At 43.3% G+C, this 22,951-nt stretch overlaps 1 protein-coding gene across 1 annotated transcript in view; it reads left to right on the top strand.

The window, feature by feature from the left end:
- The window catches only part of MTHFD2 (methylenetetrahydrofolate dehydrogenase (NADP+ dependent) 2, methenyltetrahydrofolate cyclohydrolase), an 11,367-nt gene extending 2,481 nt beyond the window's left edge, over positions 1-8,886 (top strand). The window contains exons 2-8 of the mRNA XM_069942599.1: positions 3,431-3,615; positions 4,565-4,687; positions 6,243-6,395; positions 6,488-6,595; positions 6,881-6,973; positions 7,085-7,210; positions 7,767-8,886. Coding sequence (XP_069798700.1) covers positions 3,431-3,615; positions 4,565-4,687; positions 6,243-6,395; positions 6,488-6,595; positions 6,881-6,973; positions 7,085-7,210; positions 7,767-7,918 — 940 coding nt within the window. The 3' untranslated portion in view covers positions 7,919-8,886. The remainder of the gene's footprint in view (positions 1-3,430; positions 3,616-4,564; positions 4,688-6,242; positions 6,396-6,487; positions 6,596-6,880; positions 6,974-7,084; positions 7,211-7,766) is intronic.
- The last annotated feature ends 14,065 nt before the right edge of the window (positions 8,887-22,951 follow it).

Raw genomic sequence — 22,951 nt, forward strand, 5'->3', positions numbered from 1 at the left:
ATTCTGCACCATCTGTATAATATTAATGGAAAGATTGTGTGTGTCATACAAATGATGCTCATATGTATTATATCCCATATCCACATCACAGCTCAGTTAATATGGAGCAAAAAATCTTTAGCATGTTGGTAAGATTTGTGAAATCTCCTTCACGTGCATGGTACTATAATCCACTGCGGATTTACCGCTACGTGTAGGTTTCCCTATAGCACATCACATTGTATGTGTCCCCAGTTATTACCCCCCCTCCCCAATGGGGCTTTGGGGGTGAACAGATGCTTTGTATGCTTTCAGCCTATGAGTATTCCTGCAATATGGATATATTCATATCTGGAATAGTGTATAAAAGGCTTAGTCATAATGCAGCAGTATTGTCTTCAGTATGCCGGACGCCTCTATAGAAAACAATCTAATGCCATCTGGTTGCTGGGTGTAGCTGGAATGATCCATATACTCCCTGTGACTGCCCTGTCAGCTCTCATTGTGTCCTGTTTATATAGCAGCGGAGATATAGGGCTGGAAGGCTGCGGGATTACGCGTTCCCCGGCTCCCAAGGTAATGAAGGCTACGTGCTTTATATTTAGATGAACGCATTCATCCCTTTCTGGAGAAGATTAATATTGCCACATAAGAATTACACCAGAGACCCACCCCCATATAGAAGGTGATGCAAGGTGCACTGTGCATAGGGAGCTGTATAGTAACACTTCGAGGAAAATCTATAGCATCAATACAAAGAGCAGGTTATTGTGATACTGACGTATAAATCTGGAAACCGAGGAGGGTGAGATCTAATGCAGTACTAGGGCTGGATCTCATGCCGGGGATACGGGGAATAGCTGAATAATGTGAGTAGTGGCCCTATTTCAAAATTGGCTTCAGAAGAGGAAAAGCTATGCTGGAATTGGTTGATAAATTAATGACATGTTGTGTCTTGTGACACTCATGTGTCCCCTTGTCTCCGACATGACTGAATTCAGTCTATTCTGGCCATAATCTGCCTTTTCCTGACAGTCTGAGCTCAACATGATGGGAGTTGTAGGTTTGGGGGACTTTGCCCTATACCACGGTTGTCAAACTTCACGGCCTTCCAGCTGTTGCAAAACTACAATTCCCATCAGGCCTGGACAGCCAAAGCTTTAGTTTTGGGTATCCAGGCCTGATGGGAATTGTAGTTTTACAACAGCTAGAAGGCCGTGAAGTTTGACACCCCCTGCTCTATACTATAATCAAAGTCTTCAGATTTTAGGATGCAAACATACCCCCCAAAAAAGTCCCTTTTGCAAAAAACGCTTTCCCTCCAAGCCATTGCTTTTGCTGTAACCCAAAAGGGTGTAAAAAAAAAAAAATTAAGTTCCAAAAAGCAAACTAAACATCTAAACATCAGCCTCAATACAGCAAAGAAAACCCTTAAAACTATGTGGGCCCATAGCCAGAGAGGCTGTATGATGATCTGAAGAACCCTGACTACTATGAATAAAATTCCTCGAATTTCAATGACAAGCCCTCCTGACCCCCGGCATGTGTGACTATACCATGTATGTGTAGGATATACGCTCACTAGGGCTTTGTGGCCGCTCCGGTTTCCCGTCTAGTGCAGGAATGTGAGCAGCTATTTGGGAGCCAGCCTCCATGCTGCTCCCCCTCCTGTCACTACACACATGGCTTCTGTTGTCCGCCTGACGGCCGGCTCACAGTTAACTATTTACATTGTATGGAGTCGGCCTCTCTCCCTGTAATGTTTATGGAGACTGGTGACCGTGGCGATTATTATATAACACTGCTCCCTTGTTTCGGTGCTTTCCTTACATACACGTATCAGGGTGCACAGTATATAGCTATATAAAGTGAGGGTAGAAGAGGCCGCAATCTGGGCCCATAACTACTGTAACCTTATCGGTTCCTTCTAAATTTAGTCTACAGGGGCCGATGCCTAGAATGGGCTGCTGGAGGTGACACTTGAGAACTGAACCTTAATATCACGTCTAAATAGGTCCTAAATTTTCAGTGGAAAATAACTGGTCGATCATGGCGGTTCTGTGAAGGTTGCCAATAAGTATTCTCAGCGCATTTATTGATAGCCGTAGATGGGACTAGGAACACTGAGGTGTAAGTAAAGTCATAGGGGGAGATTTATCAAACATGGTGTAAAGTGAGACTGCCTCAGTTGCCCCTAGCAACCAATCAGATTCCACCTTTCATTTTCCAAAGAGTCTGTGAGGAATGAAAGATGGAATCTGATTGGTTGCTAGGGGCGACTGAGCCAGTCTCACTTTACACCATGTTTGATAAATCTCCCCATAGTCTCTTGTGGACACAGGCTCTTTATGACACCTTTAGTCTGTGGAATGGCCGATAATTTGTAGATTGATGATTAGAAATTCCAGACGGCTCGACGTGTTATAACTCGTGACTCCTTCGGCTAATGTGACAAGTCTACTAACATGGGGATGGGTTGCAGGGGTACTGTACTGTTATGGACATTCTCTCTGGGATCCTGTATCTTCTTAAAGGGGTACTCCAGCGAAAAAAGTTTTTCTTTCAAATCCAACAGGTCTGGAAAGTGCCAGAGATTTGTAATTTACTTCTATTTAAAAATGTCCCGTCTTCCAGTACTTATCAGCTGCTGTATGTCCTTCAGGAAGTTGTATTCTTTCCAGTCTGGAGAGCAGGAGAGGTTTTCTATGGGGATTTCCTACTGTTCTGGGCAGTTCCTGTGATGAAAAGAGATGGCAGCAGAGAGCACTGTGTCAGACTGGAAAGAATCCACCGCTTCCTGCAGGACATACATCAGCTGATAAATACTGGAAGACTGGAGATTTTTAAATAGAAGTAAATTACAAATCTATATAACTTTCTGACACCAGTTGATTTGAAAGAAGAAATAAATTGCTGGAGTATAGCTTCTTTGGACCACGTACTTAGGCATTTTATTCCTAAATAAAATTAAGTATTTACTTATGACAGTGCCTTTATAAGTAGCCTATGATCATGGGTGGACTTCATAATAACATGGTTTTGGAGGACTTCATCTGCCATTGCAAGAAACCACATCCTGTAGATCAGCTGCTGTAAATGGGGAAACACATCAACCACAGAAGGCTGCATGGGGACTGAACCTGTGCAGGTCTATAGTCACCTGTCACAACCAGAGGAGACTGTGATACCATGCTGGAGTTGTCCCCAGTTTTGAGCAGTGTTTCCTGATAAAAGATTTGTCCTCTTTGTGATGTTATAGAATTGTAATAAGACAAGGTGCTGGGTGACTAGTGGCGTTCTCTCCTTAGCAGCCTAAGATGGTACCAGTCAGTGTTAGGGGCATCTGTAGTATTTTCTAGCTCTGTGTTATAGAACTGTAAGCCACTTCTGATCATTTTGTCCATCACGTTATACGGCGTTGTGACTCAATTTGTTTTTTCTCTTTTTTCAGAAACGACGCTGTCGTCATATCAGGAAGGAAGCTAGCTAGGCAAATCCGCCAGGAGGCCCGGCAAGACGTGGAGCAATGGGTGGCCGCTGGCAACAAGAGGCCACATCTCAGCGTGGTCCTGGTCGGGGACAACCCCGCCAGTCATTCATACGTGCTCAACAAGACCAGAGCTGCCGCTGATGTTGGTATGTATGACAAAGTGGTCTTTTCTACCTCTTATACTATGCACCACCACCTAAATCTGCCTGGTTGTCTCTAGAAATTGTTATCAGGACTTTATATTCTGTTGCTTATAAAAGTGCTTGAGGTGTTTGGTCACTGAAAACACTGGTCGGCCAGTCATGAGAAAGTAGTCTGCTGTGCTTGGTATTGCATTTCACCCGTTTTGACTTAAAGGGGTTATCCAGCATTAGAAAAAACATGGCCACTTTCTTCCACAGACAGCATAGCTCTTGTCTCCAGTTCAGGTGTGGTTTGCAATTAATCTCCATTCACTTCTGTGGAACTGAGTTGCAAAACCTCATGCAAACTTGAGACAAGAGTGGTGCTATCTCTGGAAGAAAGTGGCCATGTTTTTCATGTGCTGGATAACCCCTTTAAAGGGGTATTCCCATCTTTGCTAATATACCTGTAGCAGTCCTCAAGTTATATATTTTTGCAAATACATTCATTTAACAAACTAACCTCCTTCTTCGGATATGCTGCTCTTTCTCTCCTATTGTGTGCAGCTCGTTGTCTAGGTTACTGAACACCACTCTGCTCTAAAAACAGTGGTCTGGTTGGTGTATGTATAGCTATAACATAGATGTATAGATATATATTTCATCCATCTAGTCTGTCCTTATATTTCCTATTTCTTATTATCTTAGGATAATAGGATTACATTCACTTACTGTGGAATTACCAAACACATCTCAAAGTTTGTTCCAAGTATCTACTACTCTTTCTAATGTTTTGCGAGGTCACTGTGACACGTCAGGTTTTGTAAAGCAGATTGTTAAACATTTTGAAGTAATACAACTCGCCCTACGTAAGGTCACAGTGACAGATGACAGTCCGTATTAAAATTGCCGGAATTTCTCTTATTACATCTATACATGTAGATTTATCATTCTCATTTTTTTTTCATCTTAGGAATCAGCAGTGAAACCATTCTCAAGCCCTCATCCATCTCCCAGGATGAACTTCTGGATCTGATCAGCAAGCTGAACAATGACCACAATGTGGACGGCCTGCTGGTGCAGCTCCCCCTGCCAGGTAACTGCTGCTCACCCAAGGGGCACAATCTTACCCCCACAATGGGGAGCAACCACCTACAGTCATAGTATTCAGTTCCAGGACCTTAAAGGGGTTACCTAGCGCCACAAAAAGATGGCCACTTTCTTTCAGAGACAGCACCACCCTTGTCTCCAGTTTGCGTGCAGGTTTTGTAACTCAGTTCCATTGACGTGAATGGAGCTTAATTGCAAACCACACCTGAACTGGAGACAAGAGTGGTGCTGTCTCTGGAAGAAAGTGGCCATCTTTTTGAAGCCCTGGATAACCCCTTTAATAAGTTATATTCTAGTAATGAAAATGTGTAGCGTTGCATCCTGACATACAGGGAAGACTCACACAGTGCACATTTCATTCTCTCTAGATGCCGCTGGTCTGTAGCTCATATGGGGGAGTAACACTATATGATGTGGATAAATCCTTGACTTGTAGATATCCCATCTCTCTAGTGTTTTCTCATGGTTCTGGCTCACAATTCACTTGTTAATCTGTGGAATTTGGAATTGATAGAACAGATAGTGACATGGTTTGTGCTCCCAGTACAGAGTGGGTGTGACGCTCAGCGTTATAGTTGGACTCGTGTATTCTTTCTAGATCAGGACAGTTTCTATTTGACAGTAAATATAAGCATGGTGCTGTAAAACCTGATTGACCTAGCCTGGGCTGCAGATGTGTGCGCTGCCTGCAGCTGCAGTCATGATACTGGGGGGATCAGAGCCATAACATACAATAGCTTGCTGGCTGACTTGTGGCTTACATTCCAGTTATGTAATATTAGAAGGGGGTTTTCTCACTGAACGCTGCCAAAATATATGTAATATGTAAACTCTGTTATATCATTGCTATGTGACTGGGGAGTGTTGGTGACCTTGCACATTACTTTGCTGTGGGAACTGGCTTTTAATAGATAAGGTTTTAGAGGACACATCTCTGCCCAAGGCCTGAGACACCCACACATGGAGGTATTGCATCTGTGTGTAAAATATATATATATATATTATATACATGGTGGTCCGAAAGTTGGTGGACAGTATGTGTAATAGGGTTATAAAGGGGGAGATTTATTAAACATAGTGTAAAGTGAAACTGGCTCAGTTTCCCCTAGCAACCAATCAGATTCCACCTTTCATTTTCCAAAGAGTCTGTGAGGAATGAAAGGTGGAATCTGATTGGTTGCTAGGGTCAACTGAGCCAGTTTCACTTTACACCATGTTTGATAAATCTCCCCCTTCATAAGCTTATTACACATACTGCCCACTTACTTTTGGACCAATATATATATATGATAGATAGATAGATAGATAGATATATATATATATATATATATATATATATATATATATATATATATATATATATATATATATATATATATAAAATAAATAATATATATATATATTATTTATTTTATATATCACACATATGTATTTATATATATATATATATATATATATATATATATAGATAGAGATCATTTTCTACTTTTACTTACAATATATTAGCGTATTAAAGTTTATTTCTTTTTTATTTTTTATAGACCATATCGACGAGCGAGAAGTGTGCAATGCAGTTACCCCCGATAAAGATGTTGATGGGTTTCATGTCGTAAATGTTGGCAAAATGTGCCTTGACCAGGACTCCATGTTACCAGCCACTCCCTGGGGAGTATGGGAGATCATCAAGAGAACAGGTAACATTCCCTCAAACACCATTTTGTTAGTCACCTGTGATCATAAGACTTGTCTGTGTGACTAATCCCTTTTTTTGTGTCTGTGTCTACAGGGATCCCCACTCTGGGCAAAAATGTAGTGGTAGCTGGCAGATCTAAGAATGTAGGAATGCCCATTGCTATGCTGCTACACACAGACGGGAAGCATGAGCGCCCTGGAGGTCAGTGCTTTCTTTATTTGGAACTCATTAAAGGGGTTATCTAGGGTTAGAAAAAGCACGGCTACTTTTTTGCAAAAACAGCACCACCCCTATCGCAGGTTGTGTATAGTATTGCAATTCAGCAAATTTACTTCAATAGAGCTTCAAAACCACACTCAAACTGAGGACAAGAGTCATGCTGTTTCTGGAGGAAAGCAGCCATGTTTGCGGCTTTGAAACAGATTTATAGGGTGTCTGTATTGTAACTTATTATTTCAGTGTGTAATCTTGGTGGTTATTTTGCAGGTGACGCCACTGTTACAATCTCACACCGGTACACTCCCAAGGAACAACTGAAGATGCACACCAGGATTGCTGACATAGTAGTTGCTGCTGCAGGTGAGTGCGTTCTGGCTGTATGTGCGCGGTGTGGGACAGTACTGTGTTGTATCAGAAAGAAAGTGGACATTGACTTAAATATATTGTAACCTCCCTCCTTTTTCTGTGTAGGAATTCCCAATCTTATTACCGCTGACATGATTAAAGAAGGTGCTGCTGTTATCGACGTCGGGATCAATAGAGTCCAGGACCCAATCACCGGGAAAGCCAGACTTGTGGGAGATGTAGATTTTGAAGGTAAATTCTAAACTAATATTTTTTTTTTTTAATTGTAGTGTTAACTTTTTTGACTTTTTTGTCTTATATGAGTCAGCATATTTGGCGCAGCTATTGGAAAAGTTTGAGTTCATGTAGACCAGACGTGTCAAACTCAGGCCCTCCAGCTGTTTTAAAACTACAATTCCCATCATGCCTGGACAGCCAAAGTTAAAGCTTTGGCTGTCCAGGCATGATGGGACTTGTAGTTATGCAACAGCTGGAGGGCCTGAGTTTGACATCCCTGATGTAGACAATGGTTACATATTTGCTCAAGAGGACATGAACGACCCCTGGGGACATGTTATGTATAATACACTACTGTATTGGAGAAAGGGGTGGCAGCGCCACCTGGTGATCACATGATGAGAGTACTGTAGTGCTCTTTGATGCTATACAGGTTGGAAAAGAGAAGACAGGAGTGGTTATAAACTGCTTGGGCCTCCTCCTTTGGGTTTGTGTGCATCAATGGTTGCTCCTGACTTACACTGAATATGTATACATTAGACTTGGGTTAATGGTATTTCATTCTTTCTAGGAGTAAGAAAGAAGGCAAGTTACATCACCCCCGTCCCTGGAGGAGTGGGCCCCATGACAGTTGCCATGCTGATGAAGAACACCATCATCGCTGCAAAGAAGCTGCTGAAACCCTCAGAACAACTACAAGCCGTTCAAGCCGTCGCCATGTAACCCCCGCTCTGTCCAAGAACTGTTTTTACATTCCAAACCCACTCCCATGAACAGGCCGACGATAAAATGCAATATTTGTATTTATTATGGAGTAGGTGAAATTATTTATTGAAAGCAGAGTTCTTTCTCATACAGATCAAGGAGAACCGTAGCTCTCGGCGTGGGCGCCGTCCCTCTGCATTAAATGCATACTTCTCACATGTGCTGTTACAGGTGGCTGTCACGTTACTGTTACAAGTGCATGCTAAAGCCAAAGGTATAGACTCTGCATTGCATCTAAGATGTTAGAAGGCAGGGTCAGACATTGGGATCTCTCCGGTGCTGGAAGGCCTATACTAGCCTGCCCTCCACTACTGACTGACTGGTCTCATTTGGTCACAGGGGATGAGTTAGTCATCCGTGGAGGATATTTTTGATAGTGATGACCAGAATTTTTGCTTATTTTTTTAAACTCATCACTATTTTAATATGGTCATTGAGTTATTTTTTTATCAGCTTGTCTGGTAGTTTCCTTTTATTTAAGCAGTGGATGGGTGGGTACATGCTATGAGCTTATACACCATCCGCAATAGTTCGGCATCTGCTAGAATACATTGATTTCGAGTGACAGCTGGTGACCAGATTATTTGGGTGAAGCGGCCGCTAAATGGTGCAATCGAGGCTTGAATGTCGGCGGTCTACTTTCCCCCCAGATAGCGGGCTGTACAATATCGTGGGCTGTCAGGATTTATTTTAAAAACTCGTCCGCTCATGCATCTTTTTAGAAGTTTTTATGGATTGAGTGTAATGACGAATGGAGAGCGCTGTGCCAGCGAGCAGCTGTGGAGATCGCATTTGGGAATTTCATAGAAATTTTGTTGGGAATTATAATTTGTGTTCAGCAGAACATGTGCCTGCTGTATAATTTTACCACCATGTGAGTGAAATGTAGGTGCTATTGTGACATGAATTAAAATTCTGAATTCCCACTTTTTGTGTTTTTATTTTACGGATAGCAACATCTTAAACTTAACATGGGGGGTATCCATGATTAGAAAAAGCACAGCTACTTTCTTGCAAAAACAGCGCTACCCCTGTCCTCAGGTTGTGTGTGGTGTTACAGCTCCGCTTTATTTACTTCATTGTAAATGAGCTGCAAAACCCACACTGAACCTGAGGACAGGAGAGGTGCTGTTTCTGGTGGAAAGCGGCCATGTTTTGTAACCTCTTTAATGTCTTGTTCATGTTCGAGGGTGCCTTATTTTATGGTGGATTCTAAAATACAACAGCTTAATGAATATTTAAAGTTCATATAAGTGATAAAACTGAAGGAAAAGCTAGAAGTGCCAAATATAAAACAAGATCTGCAAGATACAAAGTAAATGAAATATTCTAGTGTAAGAACTCAACCTAACAGTACTGTTAGGAAGAGGGGTGTACAGCGAGTGCACTACTTGGTTGGCACCAAGAACCAGCAAATATGAGTAATAGAAGTAGTAGGCTCTCTAGCGGAACTCCCCTTAAATTATCCAAGTTAATATGTATAGTCTTAGATATATATTGTTTCTGGTTATATCATAAATAAGTGATTATAATAAGTCAGAATTGTGTATAGAGATAAATAATTTTTATATTCATAAGATGAAACAAATAAAAAATAATATTCACCAGTGAAAAATACAAGCAAAATTAAAAAACACACCTGTATCAAGATTCATAAGGCTCTATAGGCATATATATCAGTATATATCTTCATAGTATGATAATCACAGGAGTATATATATTAAAATTCTTAGTGTAAAACACATATAAAAAACATAGCAAAGCTTGAAGGATGTTTCATTAAAAAAAAAAAAAAAGGTATTTTTGTATGGAACTTCTCCTGCTCAGAGATCCTTCATTCAGGAGGTTCTCCCCATGAGGTTCTCAGGAGGTTCTCTGAAGGATGAAGGATCTCTGAGCAGGAGAAGTTCCATATCCATCTACATGCTCCTCACTAACTGTGGCCGCAGATCCTGCAAACACAGAGACTTGGGACTGGTGAGAGGTGTACTTTCACCGCTTTTATTCTATTTTAACTGTATTACCTCTGCATATACGAGAATAAGTGATATAATATATCTCAAATCAACTAACAGAGGAACAGTTCTATATTTACCATAAGCGCAGTGACTACAAACCACTGCGACCTGCAAGGGCCCTGCAGAGTCACATATGGACAAGATTGTACTGCTATAATAGTTTATGAAAAATAGTCGTTTATGAAATATACTACACAAAGATACTTTTTTTTTTTTTTTTTTTTAATGAAACATCCTTCAAGCTTTGCTATGTTTTTTATATGTGTTTTACACTAAGAATTTTAATATATATACTCCTGTGATTATCATACTATGACGATATATACTGATATATATGCCTATAAAGCCTTATGAATCTTGATACAGGTGTGTTTTTTAATTTTGCTTGTATTTTTCACTGGTGAATTTTATTTTTTATTTGTTTCATCTTATGAATATAAAAATTATTTATCTCTATACACAATTCTGACTTATTATAATAACTTATTTATGATATAACCAGAAACAATATATATCTAAGACTATACATATTAACTTGGATAATTTAAGGGGAGTTACGCTACAGAGCCTACTACTTCTAAGATACAAAGTAAACAGAAGTATCTAAAACAACAAAATACTTGGCTGTAAAGTATACAGTAGCTAAGCTGCTGTAATTGCCTTGTGGTTAAGTTTCCGCACGGTTTGCTGCATGTTAAAAGGATTATCCTACATTAGGAAAAACATAGCTCATTAATTCCTAAGAGCGCCACACTAGTCCTCAGGTTGTGGGTGGTATTACAACTCTGATGCATTGACTTCAGTAGAACTGAACTGCAATACTACACATAAACTGAGGACTAGAGATGAGTGAACCTCGATCATGCTCCTGTTCATCCAAGCCCGAGCATTTGGAATTTGACTCCCGGTGTCCAAAGAAGTTAGATGCAGCCCTAGGGAGTCCGGGATAACATATAATACAGCCATTGACTCTGTCCTTGTTTTCCAGGACTCATCAGGGCTGCATCCAAGTTTAGGCACTGGGCGTAAAATGTCAAACACTCAGACGAACCACAGCGTGCTGGAGGTTCACTCATCTCTACGAGTGATGTTTCTAGAGGTAATAAGCTATGTTTTCATAATCCTTGATAACCTGTATGGGTAAAACATGTTTTCTTTACCCATCTGCATTTGCGCAGCACTTAGAGCTGTGAATATGAAGAGTCAACTCAAATGCCAACACCCTCAATAACCTGGATGTCATCTATTCTTTCCAACCCAATACCATATCTGTGTGCATGCTTCAGAGTGGAGAAAGCAGAAGCCAGATATTTCCTGGTAGTAAAAAGGATTTGCTGTTTAAATCCAACATGGCCTGGCCCTTCAGAGAAGAGAGTTGTGTTATATACATAGTTGGCTGCTCCCAACAACTTTTCTGTGTGTGTGGGGGCTTGAAAAGTCGCAGCAAAGCCCACAATGGAGCAGTTATCATGATGGTTATTTCTCCTCTCGCCCTATGACGGCACCCCTGGAGAGGACTACCTCCTCCCATTGGACAGGAAACAGGACCACTGGACCTTTAAAAGAAGCTCATCGCCCCACACACGCCAGTATCTGTTTCCTGTCCCATGGGAGCAGGACGGGCAGGTGGGTCTCCACCTGCATGTTGGATTTTTTTCCTTTTTTAGAAAGACTGGGGCACCCGGCTACGTACCTGCATGCCGACATCCCGGGCTGTACAAGACTCCGCTACTGGAGCCACAGCCGAGTCTGTGCCTTAGAGCCCCCCGCACCTCCGGAAGAGGATCCCCGTGCTCCCCTTGCGCCTCCAGGACCGGGTGGTGTTCTCCGGCTGTTTTGCGGCAGTGTGGATGGCGTGTGCGCGGCGCGCGCGCGCGTCCGGTCGGCTGGCGTGTGCGCGGCGCGTGCGCGTTCGGACGGCTGGCGTGTGCGCGGACGCGCTGACGTCACACGCTGGCCGAGTCGCGGCCGGATGACGTCAGCCCGGGATCCCTGTGAGTTGGGATTACCCGTGGGCCTTGTCTACGGAATCCGGGCTGCGGCCTGTAAGGGGGGGGAGAGAATCCCCCTGCACGGGAGGGTGAGCCGCATCAGCGCCGCGGCTGGGGGGGGCGGGGCCAGCCAGCTTTCGTTTTTGGCGCCAGACATAAAATGGAGGCTGAGCTTGGGCTCAGTGTATTCCAGAGTCTGGTATACTGGAGTACCTGTCCAGACGGTATTTCTGCTGTGGATCCTGGTGGCTATCGTTAGCGATTACTATGGAATCCCAGGGCGCTGAGACATCTGAGAGCCCTCAACCTGCGGCTGCTGTGGTATGGTTTGGGTAAGAGGGGATCCCCCCATGTAGTGCTTCACTTTTATGCTGGTATTGATTGATATTGTTTTGTTTGTAATAGGAGGAGGCTAGGAGAGCTAAAACTAAACCTAGAGAGTGCCCTATCTGTAAGAAGCGGCTAAGTAGTGCTTATACTAAGGCATTATGTGGCGGATGCATGAACAGGGTCCTGGATGATCAGGGGCCAGCATTTTTGAGAAGCATGAAGGGGCTTATTAAGAGACAGATTCGGGTAGGTGTACTTTTTTATGTCTCTTATATAGACGGCTTACTCATCCATCCTTAAAAGAGTTCTGTTTCTTCCCAGGCCTCTCTCCCTTCCACTTCCGCTCTGGCCCCACCTGAGGTTATTATCCCTGTGGATGAGGCCCCAGTTGAGGTGCCGGGTCCGAGTGGTGAAGCCCCGCCCTCTCAATATGAGGAGGAGGAAGAGGAAATAGAGGGAGATGAACAGTTGTCGGGTCTAGAAGAGCCCGGAGAACTTCTTAATACTGAGACCCAGGTGGTGGAGACGGCTAAGAAGCTCATGCCAATTGAGATGGTGGACAGTATTGTTAAAGCGGTTAGACAAACTATGGCCATTGAGGATGACCCACAGCCTAGAACCATACAGGACATCATGTTTGAAGGCTTAGCTCCTAAACAACGTCCGGTTTTTCCCATTCACCAGAGTATAAAGACTCTGATCTCCAACGAATGGTCCCGTCCGGATAGGAAATTCTTTGTTCCCCGGGCTTACAAGAGGAAATATCCCTTTAGCACTGAAGAGTCAGTAACTTGGGAGACTGCACCTAAGATTGATCCTCCAGTAGCGAAGTTAACCCGTAAAGACGCCTTACCATTTGAGGACTCTGCATCTATGAGGGACCCGATGGATAAGAGGGCTGAGGTCTATTTAAGAAAGAACTGGGAGGCCACTACAGCCACGTTTAAGCCTCTTATTGCAACAACCTCAGTGGCTAGAGCTACGGATATCTGGGTAGCACAGCTAAAGGAGCCAATCATATCTGGGGCTAGTAAGGAGCAGTTGCTGGCCAGTTTTCCAATTATTGAAGGATCCTTATCCTTCATGGCGGAGGCATCTGCAGATGCATTGAAGCTATCTGCCAGATCGGCAGCCCTTTCCAACTCAGCACGAAGGACACTGTGGCTTAGAGATTGGAAGGGAGATGTAACTTCCAGAGCCAAGCTCTGTGCGGTTCCTTGTGAGGGAGATCTTCTGTTTGGGTCGGCCCTAGAGAAGGTGTTGGAGAAAGCCTCTGACAAGAAAAAGGGCTTTCCTCTGGTCTCTACTCAGACTTCCAGGCCTTCTAGAGGTAGAGGCAGAAGAGGTAGAGGAGGTGCCCAAGTTGGAAGAAAGGATTGGAGACCCCCTAAAAAAGGTAGAGGTCTCATGTTCTCAGGTGGTGACACTTCTAAGAAACCGTCACAATGACGCCATATTCCTGTGGGAGGGCGATTAAGTTCTTTCTGTTCAGAATGGTGTAAGATTTCGAACAGTAATTTTGTTTGCAACATAATAAAAGATGGGCTTAAGATTTCCTTTTTGTCCTCCCCAGGAGAAAATTTCATTATTACTAACCTTTCCTCTAATCCAGAGAAGCAGGCAGCAATGGTATCTGAGGTCAGATCACTGGTAGACAAGAGAGTATTAGTCCCTGTTCCGGAGGAACAGAAGGGCAGGGGGTTTTATTCGACCCTTTTTTTGGTTAAAAAGCCCAGTGGTTCCTTTCGAACCATAATTAACCTTAAGCCCCTAAATCAGGTTCTCTCTTATGAGAAGTTTAGAATGGAGTCCATTTCTTCTGCCATTCTAAACTTATCTCATAATTGTTTCATGGCTACAATAGATCTGAGAGACGCATATTACCATATACCCATTCATCCGGATCACCAGAGATTCCTCAGAGTAGCTGTGAATGTGATGGGATCAGTGCTTCACTACCAGTACACTGCCATGCCCTTTGGTATCTCACAGGCTCCGAGGGTTTTTACCAAGGTCATGGCAGAAGTTATGGCCCACATCAGAGAAAGGGACATTGTCATAATCCCATACCTTGATGACTTTCTGATAGTTGGTGATTCTATTCCATCTGTTACATCAGATATTGAAGTAATAGAGGAGGTGTTCTCCAGGCTTGGGTGGGAGATAAACGAAGAAAAGTCTAATAAGACCCCATCTCAACGTTGCAAATTTTTGGGGATCTGCCTAGATTCAGTATCCCAACGATCCTTTTTGCCCGAGAACAAGATAACTTTAGTCATCCAGAAGGTCCAAGAGCTTATAGATCACCCCGAGGTTACGATCAGAGGAGCTATGTCTGTACTAGGCCTTCTCACCTCCTGCATACCAGCAATTCAGTGGAGTCAATACCATTCGAGAACATTACAGTCTCAGATATTAGAGGTCTGGAGCAGACAAAGGGACAATCTAGACGATTTATTTGTTTTGTCTCCACAGACTATCAGGTCCCTAGCCTGGTGGATAGAGAAGGACAACTTAAACAAGGGGCTACCATGGAACATTCAAGACCCCCTAACGATAACAACAGACGCAAGTCCGTACGGATGGGGGGCCCACTCAGACTCCCTGGTGCTCCAGGGGAGATGGAACCCAGAGCATTCCCGGGACTCTCAGAACATCAGAGAGCTAAGGGCAATATTTCTGGCGTTAACACAGTCCCTTCCTGTAATTCAGGGAAGAAATGTAAGAATCCTCACGGACAATGCCACGGCTGTGGCATACTTAAACCACCAGGGGGGCACCAGGTCAGTAGAACTGATGAGGCTCTCTCACTTTATTTTCAAGCTAGCGGAGCTCCACCTTCTCTCCCTGTCAGCCCTGCATCTCAGGGGAGTGGACAATTACACAGCAGACTTCCTAAGCAGACACCAACTTCATCAAGGGGAGTGGGAATTAAATCAGGAGGTATTCCATCAAATATGCCACCTATGGGGCCCCCCACAAATAGACCTCTTTGCCTCCCGACAGAACAGGAAGATCCGAGCCTTCTATTCCCTATGCCAGTCGGACAGGCCGTTGGCTCTAGACGCTCTAGCACAATCATGGAAGACAGGCCTTCTGTACGCCTTCCCTCCGATAAGACTGCTGCCCCGAGTCATCAGGAAGATCAGACAGGACAGGGCGCAGGTTATACTGATTGCACCATTTTGGCCCAGGAGGGTGTGGTTCACCTGGCTACGCAAAATGTCACTAGCGGATCCCTGGATTCTACCGGAGCGAATAGATCTCCTCAACCAGGGCCCAGTATACCATCCAGGAGTAAAGAGTCTCCATCTGACGGCATGGCTTTTGAGAGGCAATTATTAAAGGACCGAGGACTCTCGGAGGAAGTAATATCGACTTTGCTTGCCAGCAGAAAGAAGGTCACTTCGGAGATTTATTTCAGAATATGGAAGACCTTTCTCCGTTTTGTGGATCACCCTGTCAATGTCCTAGAACCACCCAATATGCCTCTGATTTTGAGCTTTCTCCAAGAGGGTCTCAATAAACATCTTAGACCCAGCACTATTAAGGTACAAATCTCTGCCCTCAGTGCCCTATATGAAGTTAGACTGGCAGAACACCCTTGGATCAAGCGCTTTATTAAAGCGGCAATGAGACTTTACCCTTCCATAAAAACCAGACTTCCACCATGGGATCTAAATTTGGTTCTATCAGGGTTAACATCAACCCCATTTGAACCAATATCAGAAATCCACATCAAGTTCCTTTCTTGGAAGGTGGCCTTTCTCTTGGCAATTACTTCTGCTAGAAGGGTGGGAGAGATCAGAGCCTTCTCCATTACTCAGCCCTACATGGTTATCAGAGACGATAGAATCACTCTCTCCCCTGACCCGGCCTTCCTTCCTAAAGTGGTATCGGATTTTCATAGATCACAGGAGGTTATACTACCATCTTTTTGCATAAACCCATCTAATGACAGAGAAGCATCTTTTCATTGTTTAGATGTTAGACGAGCTATAATACACTATCTCGAAGTCACCAAGGACTGGAGGATAGATAATAACATCTTAATAACTTTCCAAGGGAAGAATAAGGGCAGGGCTGCCACCTCACAAACAATATCAAGGTGGATTAAACAAGCCATTAAGGAATGCTATAGAGTCAGTGGTAGAGAACTTCCTAACTCCATAACCGCACACTCCACTAGATCTGTATCTACCTCGTGGGCAGAGAGGGCTGCAGTCTCAATAGAGGACATATGTAGAGCAGCTACCTGGAGTTCCCCGCATACATTTTTTAGACACTACAGGTTACAACTCTCTCCTTCGGAGGACCTTAGATTTGGTCGTAGAGTCCTACAAGCAGTGGTCCCCCCCTAGGCGAGTATTCCTAGTCTAGTCTCCAGGGGTGCCGTCATAGGGCGAGAGGAGAAAATATAAAATTACTAACCGGTAATTTCTTTTCTTTGAGCCTATGACGGCACCCCGCCTAAACCCACCCATAGATGACATAACATAGTTAAGTTTATTGATCATATGTATATAGGTATATATATAGTTATAGGGGAAAGAAGATATTTCTTCTATAACTCAACACTTAAGAATTAAGTTTCATAGCACATGTTACACTTGTTGCCCTGTGTTTTTTTCTACATGTGTGTTTGTTAAGCCTTCGCTCCTAGGTTCTTGCTGACAGACTGGCGTGTGTGGGGCGATGAGCTTCTTTTAAAGGTCCAGTGGTCCTGTTTCCTGTCCAATGGGAGGAGGTAGTCCTCTCCAGGGGTGCCGTCATAGGCTCAAAGAAAAGAAATTACCGGTTAGTAATTTTATATTTTTTCCCTGTGATGTCTTCCATGGTGTTGCATGTAACATGGTGCACTTCTTTGGACCAAATGGTCACCTGGTCTAATTATAGCAGTTTTCCAGGGAGTAGAAACCTGCAGAAGCCTTCTGCTCCATGTCGCTCACTTCCTATGAATGAAGTAAGCCTTAAGAGTCATGGAGGGGACTGGGCATAATCCCAATCATTGAATGCAGACAAAAAACACATACACACAATTTCCAATAGCTGCACAATGTTGGCACACCATCGTCCGTCTTCAGCTCCCCAGGCAACCTTTTTAACAAAGAGAAAAAACTTGGTGTGTAGCCATATCTCCCCTAACTGGTTTTGCAGTGGCAGCTCCAGTATGATACCTGTTGGTCTCAGACTGTCTTGGGGGGGGGAATAGTTGTAAAGTTAAAAAGAATAAAAATCCGAAATAAAAAAAAGCCCACTAACTCCTCTAGTTCAACAATGTTCTATAGCTACGTATAACAAAGCTTAATGTTATTTTATTAAAACAAGAAGCTAGGCAGTGAAGTATTGGATGTCTTGTCATTCTTTTTATTGGCAGTCTACATATAGAGAGTTACAGTGAGTAACGGCCACATGCACGTTCCCCCATTACTTCCTCCTTCCTATAAGCACAATACATCTCCTGTTGCAGCAAGAGCAGTCACGTCTATGTGGGGATTTTTTTTTTTTTTCTATAGAGAGGAAATGCATGCTCACCGTGGCTAGGTGACTCACTGTAGACTAGCTGTATTATCTCACGTATGCCAGGACTGGGTTATTTGCACTCTGTTAATGGTACCTTCAGAAAGAGAGAGAGGGGGTTTGATGTGTACCACAGTGAAGTCACACCAACCTCTAGAATGTGCCAAAAACACACAACACATATTTAAAGAAAACTATTTAAACTTAAAGCGGTTATCTAGCGCTACAAAAACATGGCCACTTTCTTCCAGAGACAGACCCACTCTTGTCGCCAGCTTGGGCGGGGGGGGGGGAGCAGTAGTGGATTATAATAGGGGCGTTCCGGGCGGCAGCCCGGGGCCCTGAGCTCCTGGGGGGCCCATGACCACCCAAAAAGACTTATACTTTCAGTGGTGTACTGTCTCCTGGCTACACTTCCACCATGATTTGCAAAAATCACAGTTTTTTTTATGGCAATTTTGCACAAATCAGGACATCATGAAATTATCTGTCCTGTACTATGAACGCCAGGCTAGTGCTGCCATAGTTACAGTGGGGTGGGGGGGCCCAGGCTTGGTGAATAGCCTGGGGCCTATGGTAAGGTTAATCCGCCCCTGGGGGGGGGGGTTGCTGCTCGGTTCCATTGAAGTAAATGGAGCATAGTTGCAAACCGCACCTGAATTGGAGACTAGAGTCGTGTTGTCTCTGAAAGAAAGTGGCCATGTTTTTGTAGCACTGGGATAGCCCCTTTAATTGCAAGTGTTTTACATGGAAAAAAAGTTTTCCAGGACTGGATACAACTTTTCCAGGCACCAGTGGTGGATTGGCATGGACTTCAAAGGTAGCCGGCTGATAAGCAGATTGCCGAGATAACAAAGTGATTCGTTTGTACTCTAAATCTGCGCATGTCTAGTCCTCATTGATTTCTGCAAATATGATCTAGGTCTATCTATTACCTAGGCTGAATCCCAGAATTCCAGGCGGTCCTCGGGATGTCTCCTCCTTCCGCACGGACCGTGAAGGCATCAGGAATCAAATGCGGAAGGTCCGTCTAGGTTCGAGAACCTAGCTTTTTCCGCTGTTCGATCAAGCCTATTGGCAAAGGCTTCAGAAGGGAAGGATTTAGGCCTTGTACACACGCTCCATGTTTCGTCTTTGACTATTTGCGGCACTATAATGAAGCAGGTTGCTTCATTACAGTGCAGCGAATATTCAAACAGTTTCCCCACTTCCAGCAGCATATTGACAGATGATTCCTCTCTTTCTGGCATCAGCACTATGAGGGTAATTGGCCGACTTGCTCCCCATCTCACAATGTGAGTCATACAGAGTTCGATCGACAATAAGACAATAGATGAAGCTCACAGCCCAGCTTCCTCCTCCCTGCTGAATGACCTCTTCAAAGGTCACAGAGTATGCAGAGTAGCTTCTCCCATTCATGTCAACAGGAGACCTTCTGTCTATAATTGCCTGTGCCCATTGGACTTGCATTAATGCATATTCCTAAATGCTGTTAAAAGCAGCTCAGATATGATGGCTTCCCCCATAATAACAGTCAATAAAATGTTAATTACAACCAGAAAATGGAAATCTATTAGAAAAAAAAAGAATGTTTCAGTATCTGACTAGTAAAAAGAAAAAAAAAAAAAAAAGATGATCTATGTGGTATGTTTAACCCTAAAACAAACACACACATAGTAAACTGTTTGATTGTAGTTTATATAATTTAATATACTTTAATTTGACTTATATTTTTATATACTTTAATACATTTTTTATTATATTTTATGTTTTTTTGAATTGTTTATAACCACTCATTTTGACATTTCTTCTCGGTATGTCACTGCAAGAAGAGCCCCCAGACTATCATACTATACATCCCTATTGGAAGTAACACTAAACGATCCATTGCTTTTCCAGCATATAGTGATACAATTACCTTATACTTTATAGCACTTGGTACTAGACATCACTTTGCACTTCAGGAGCTTTTTATCTCATTTGTGTACAGACATATGGCTTATCTGTCAGTGAGGCAATCACCCTGTCCGTCACACTTCTAGTAACCTACATTGATGTAAAGGTCCATGTCTATTTGGACATTGTGTAATGGGATGTAATAGAAGAAATAGACGTACATTTTAGACTGAAATGAATGGGTTGTGTAACGCTTTCCACATACTATATCTCCACCGCAGCGGAATTCGGCTACAGCACCTGGGCTTTGGTCAAGAGATAAGGTGGCGGGTGAGGTAACTTTGACCTCTCACCTAGAAAAGTAAGCATATTATAAACTATATATATATATATATATATATATATATATATATATATAAAACACAGTAATATATTATATATACATTATGGGGGAGATTTATCCAACATGGTGTAAAGTGAAACTGGCTCAGTTGCCCCTAGCAACCAATCAGATTCCACCTTTCAATTCCCAAAGAGTCTGTGAGGAATGAAAGGTGGAATCTGGTTGCTAGGGGCAACAGAGCCAGTTTTAATTTATTTGTATAGCACTTTACACCATGTTTGATAAATCTCCCCTATATGTGTATGCAGGAAAATTGTACAATTGATAGGAGGCTTTAGTACCCTATTGGGCACCTTCAGCCTGGATACAAGATTAGATACAGTCGAGTATGGAGGAGACAGGTTCTGTATGTAATTCTGCAGCACATTTGCCCACAGATGTAGCAGCTGGGCCTGCTGATCCCGCACACTTGTAGGTTGATGAAGTTAGTGTCTCAGATGGTCCCATAAATGCTTGATAGCTAATAAATAGGATGGCTAAGCATACCAAGGAAACGTATAAGTATCTCCAAGGACTGGAGTGGCTGACCGAGCAGTTAGGAGGCGTTAGGAGCAGTGGCTATGTCATGGCAACTGGGGAATCAGTTTTACGCCCTCTTGTGGCCCAGTGTCACAACCGTAAGTTTTGCAGCAATCGGACAATTCTATGAGTATATAAAACACCTAGGTGCTTATCTAATGTTTTACCTATGAACATGTAATATCGGCTTCAAAGATTTTATTTGTTTTACTCAAGGAAAAGTTATACCTATTGGTTTTGTCCTTGACCGGTCATCCCCAATGTACATCATCACTACGTTCTCTTACTGATAATTCCAAGCAGGTTATCAGGTTCTGTTTCAGAGAGTGGACTCTAGAGTTTTTCTATTCCATGTTGCATTGCTGTGTAAACACTGCACACAACCATCTGTCCATCATATCCTGGCTGTAACATTTCAACAGGAACATCAAACAGATTAGATTTAGTGAACCAAGATAAAGATTTTTAGCTGTAACAGTCTCTAGGGGCTTTCCCTGGATTTTTGTACAAAAAAAAGATGAGATTTAGGGCTCATGCGCACATCACATGTCCCATTTGTATGGAATCAAAATCTGGCTGCTATAGAGGTAAAAAAAAAAATACACAGGGGGCCATTACTATAAGGGGACTACAAAGGGGGCCATTACTATAGGTGGACTACACAGTGAGCCATTACTATAAGGGGAATACACAGGGGGTCATTACTATGTTGGGCCATTACCATAAGGGAATACACAAGGGGCCATTACTAGAAGCGGATTACACATAGGAAACCTCACAGAGGTGGGGGGGGGGCATTACTATAAGGGGCATAAACCAGGGACCATTACAATGAGAGGACTACACAGGGGACCATTACTATAGGGGAATACACAGGGGACCATTACTATAAGGGGAGTACACAGGGGGCCACTATTATAGGTGGACTACACAGGGGGCCATTACGATATCAGACCATTACTATAAGGGGAGTAATCCAGGGGACATTACTATAAGGGGAATACACAGGGGACATTGGACATTACTATAGGTGGACTACACATGGGGGACCTTATGGGCGGGACATTACTATAAGAGGAGTAAACCAGGGGACATTACTATAAGGGGACTACACAGAGAGGGGGCATCTACTATGGGGACTGCTCAGAGAAAGGCATCAACTATACAGGATTGCATGGGGGGCATCAACTTTAGGGACTGGACAGAGAGGGCATCTACTATAGGTACTGGACAGAAAGGGGGGGTCTGTACTATGGGGACTACACAGAGGGGGGCACCTACTTTAGGGCACTGAGGAGTTGGGGGGTTCTCTACTATGGTGACTACACAGAGTGGGCATCTACTACAGTGGACTACATTGAAGGTATTATAATAAGGGACTGCACAAAAAGGGGGTCACCTACTATATGAGGACTGCACAGAAGGGGACACCTGCTATGTAGGGGCTTCACAGAGATTACAAACTACTATATAGGGGCCTAACTACTATATGTGATGCAGCAGGTGGCTCAGGCTGCATGGAGAGAAAATGAAAAAGTGAATGACTCTGATTAGAGAAGACGCCCCCTGTGAGTCACTGGATGTAACTGCACTCTGTTATAGGGTCTGTAGTAATAGTTGTCACGGTGTGGCAGTATTATGTGGTGGTATCATTGGTAATGATTTTCTGTTTTGTTCAGTAGCAGTATGGAGGCAATATGTATTCACTGTATGGTGGTAATAATATTAAAAGATAACTGTGTGTTTTGGGATTCTTGATACAGCATGAGGGCACTTTGAGGGCATTATACTGTGCGTGAAGCATTATATTGTGTGGGGAGACTTAGAGTGTGTCCTTAAAGGGGTTTATGTGGGCAGTAAAAATGACTAGCAGTGCACTCCCTGTATACGTTCTGGCCTCATATCCTGTCGAGTCCGAGATTCTGATTGTGCTGTGTCCAGGGGTGGTCTGTGGGGGAATTTAGAATAGTTATACACTAGAGATGAGGGAACCTGGAGCATGCTCGAGTGGATCCGAACTCGATCGTTCGGCATTTGATTAGCGGTGGCTGCTGAAGTTGGATAAAGCCCTAAGGCTATGTGGAAAACATGGATATAGTCATTGGCTGTATCCATGTTTTTCAGACAACCTTAGAGCTTTATCCAAGTTCAGCAGCCACCGCTAATCAAATGCCGAACGTTCGGGTTCGGTTCGGATCGACTCGAACCCGAACCCGGTTCGCTCATCTCTATTATACACCTCTCCTGAGACTTCACATGATTTACTATGATTTTTCCAAAAATGTGTGGCAAAAGTGTTGGTATTTTACTGTAA

Source organism: Dendropsophus ebraccatus, chromosome 1, assembly GCF_027789765.1.
Source record: "Dendropsophus ebraccatus isolate aDenEbr1 chromosome 1, aDenEbr1.pat, whole genome shotgun sequence".
Classification (NCBI taxonomy): Eukaryota; Metazoa; Chordata; class Amphibia; order Anura; family Hylidae; genus Dendropsophus; species Dendropsophus ebraccatus.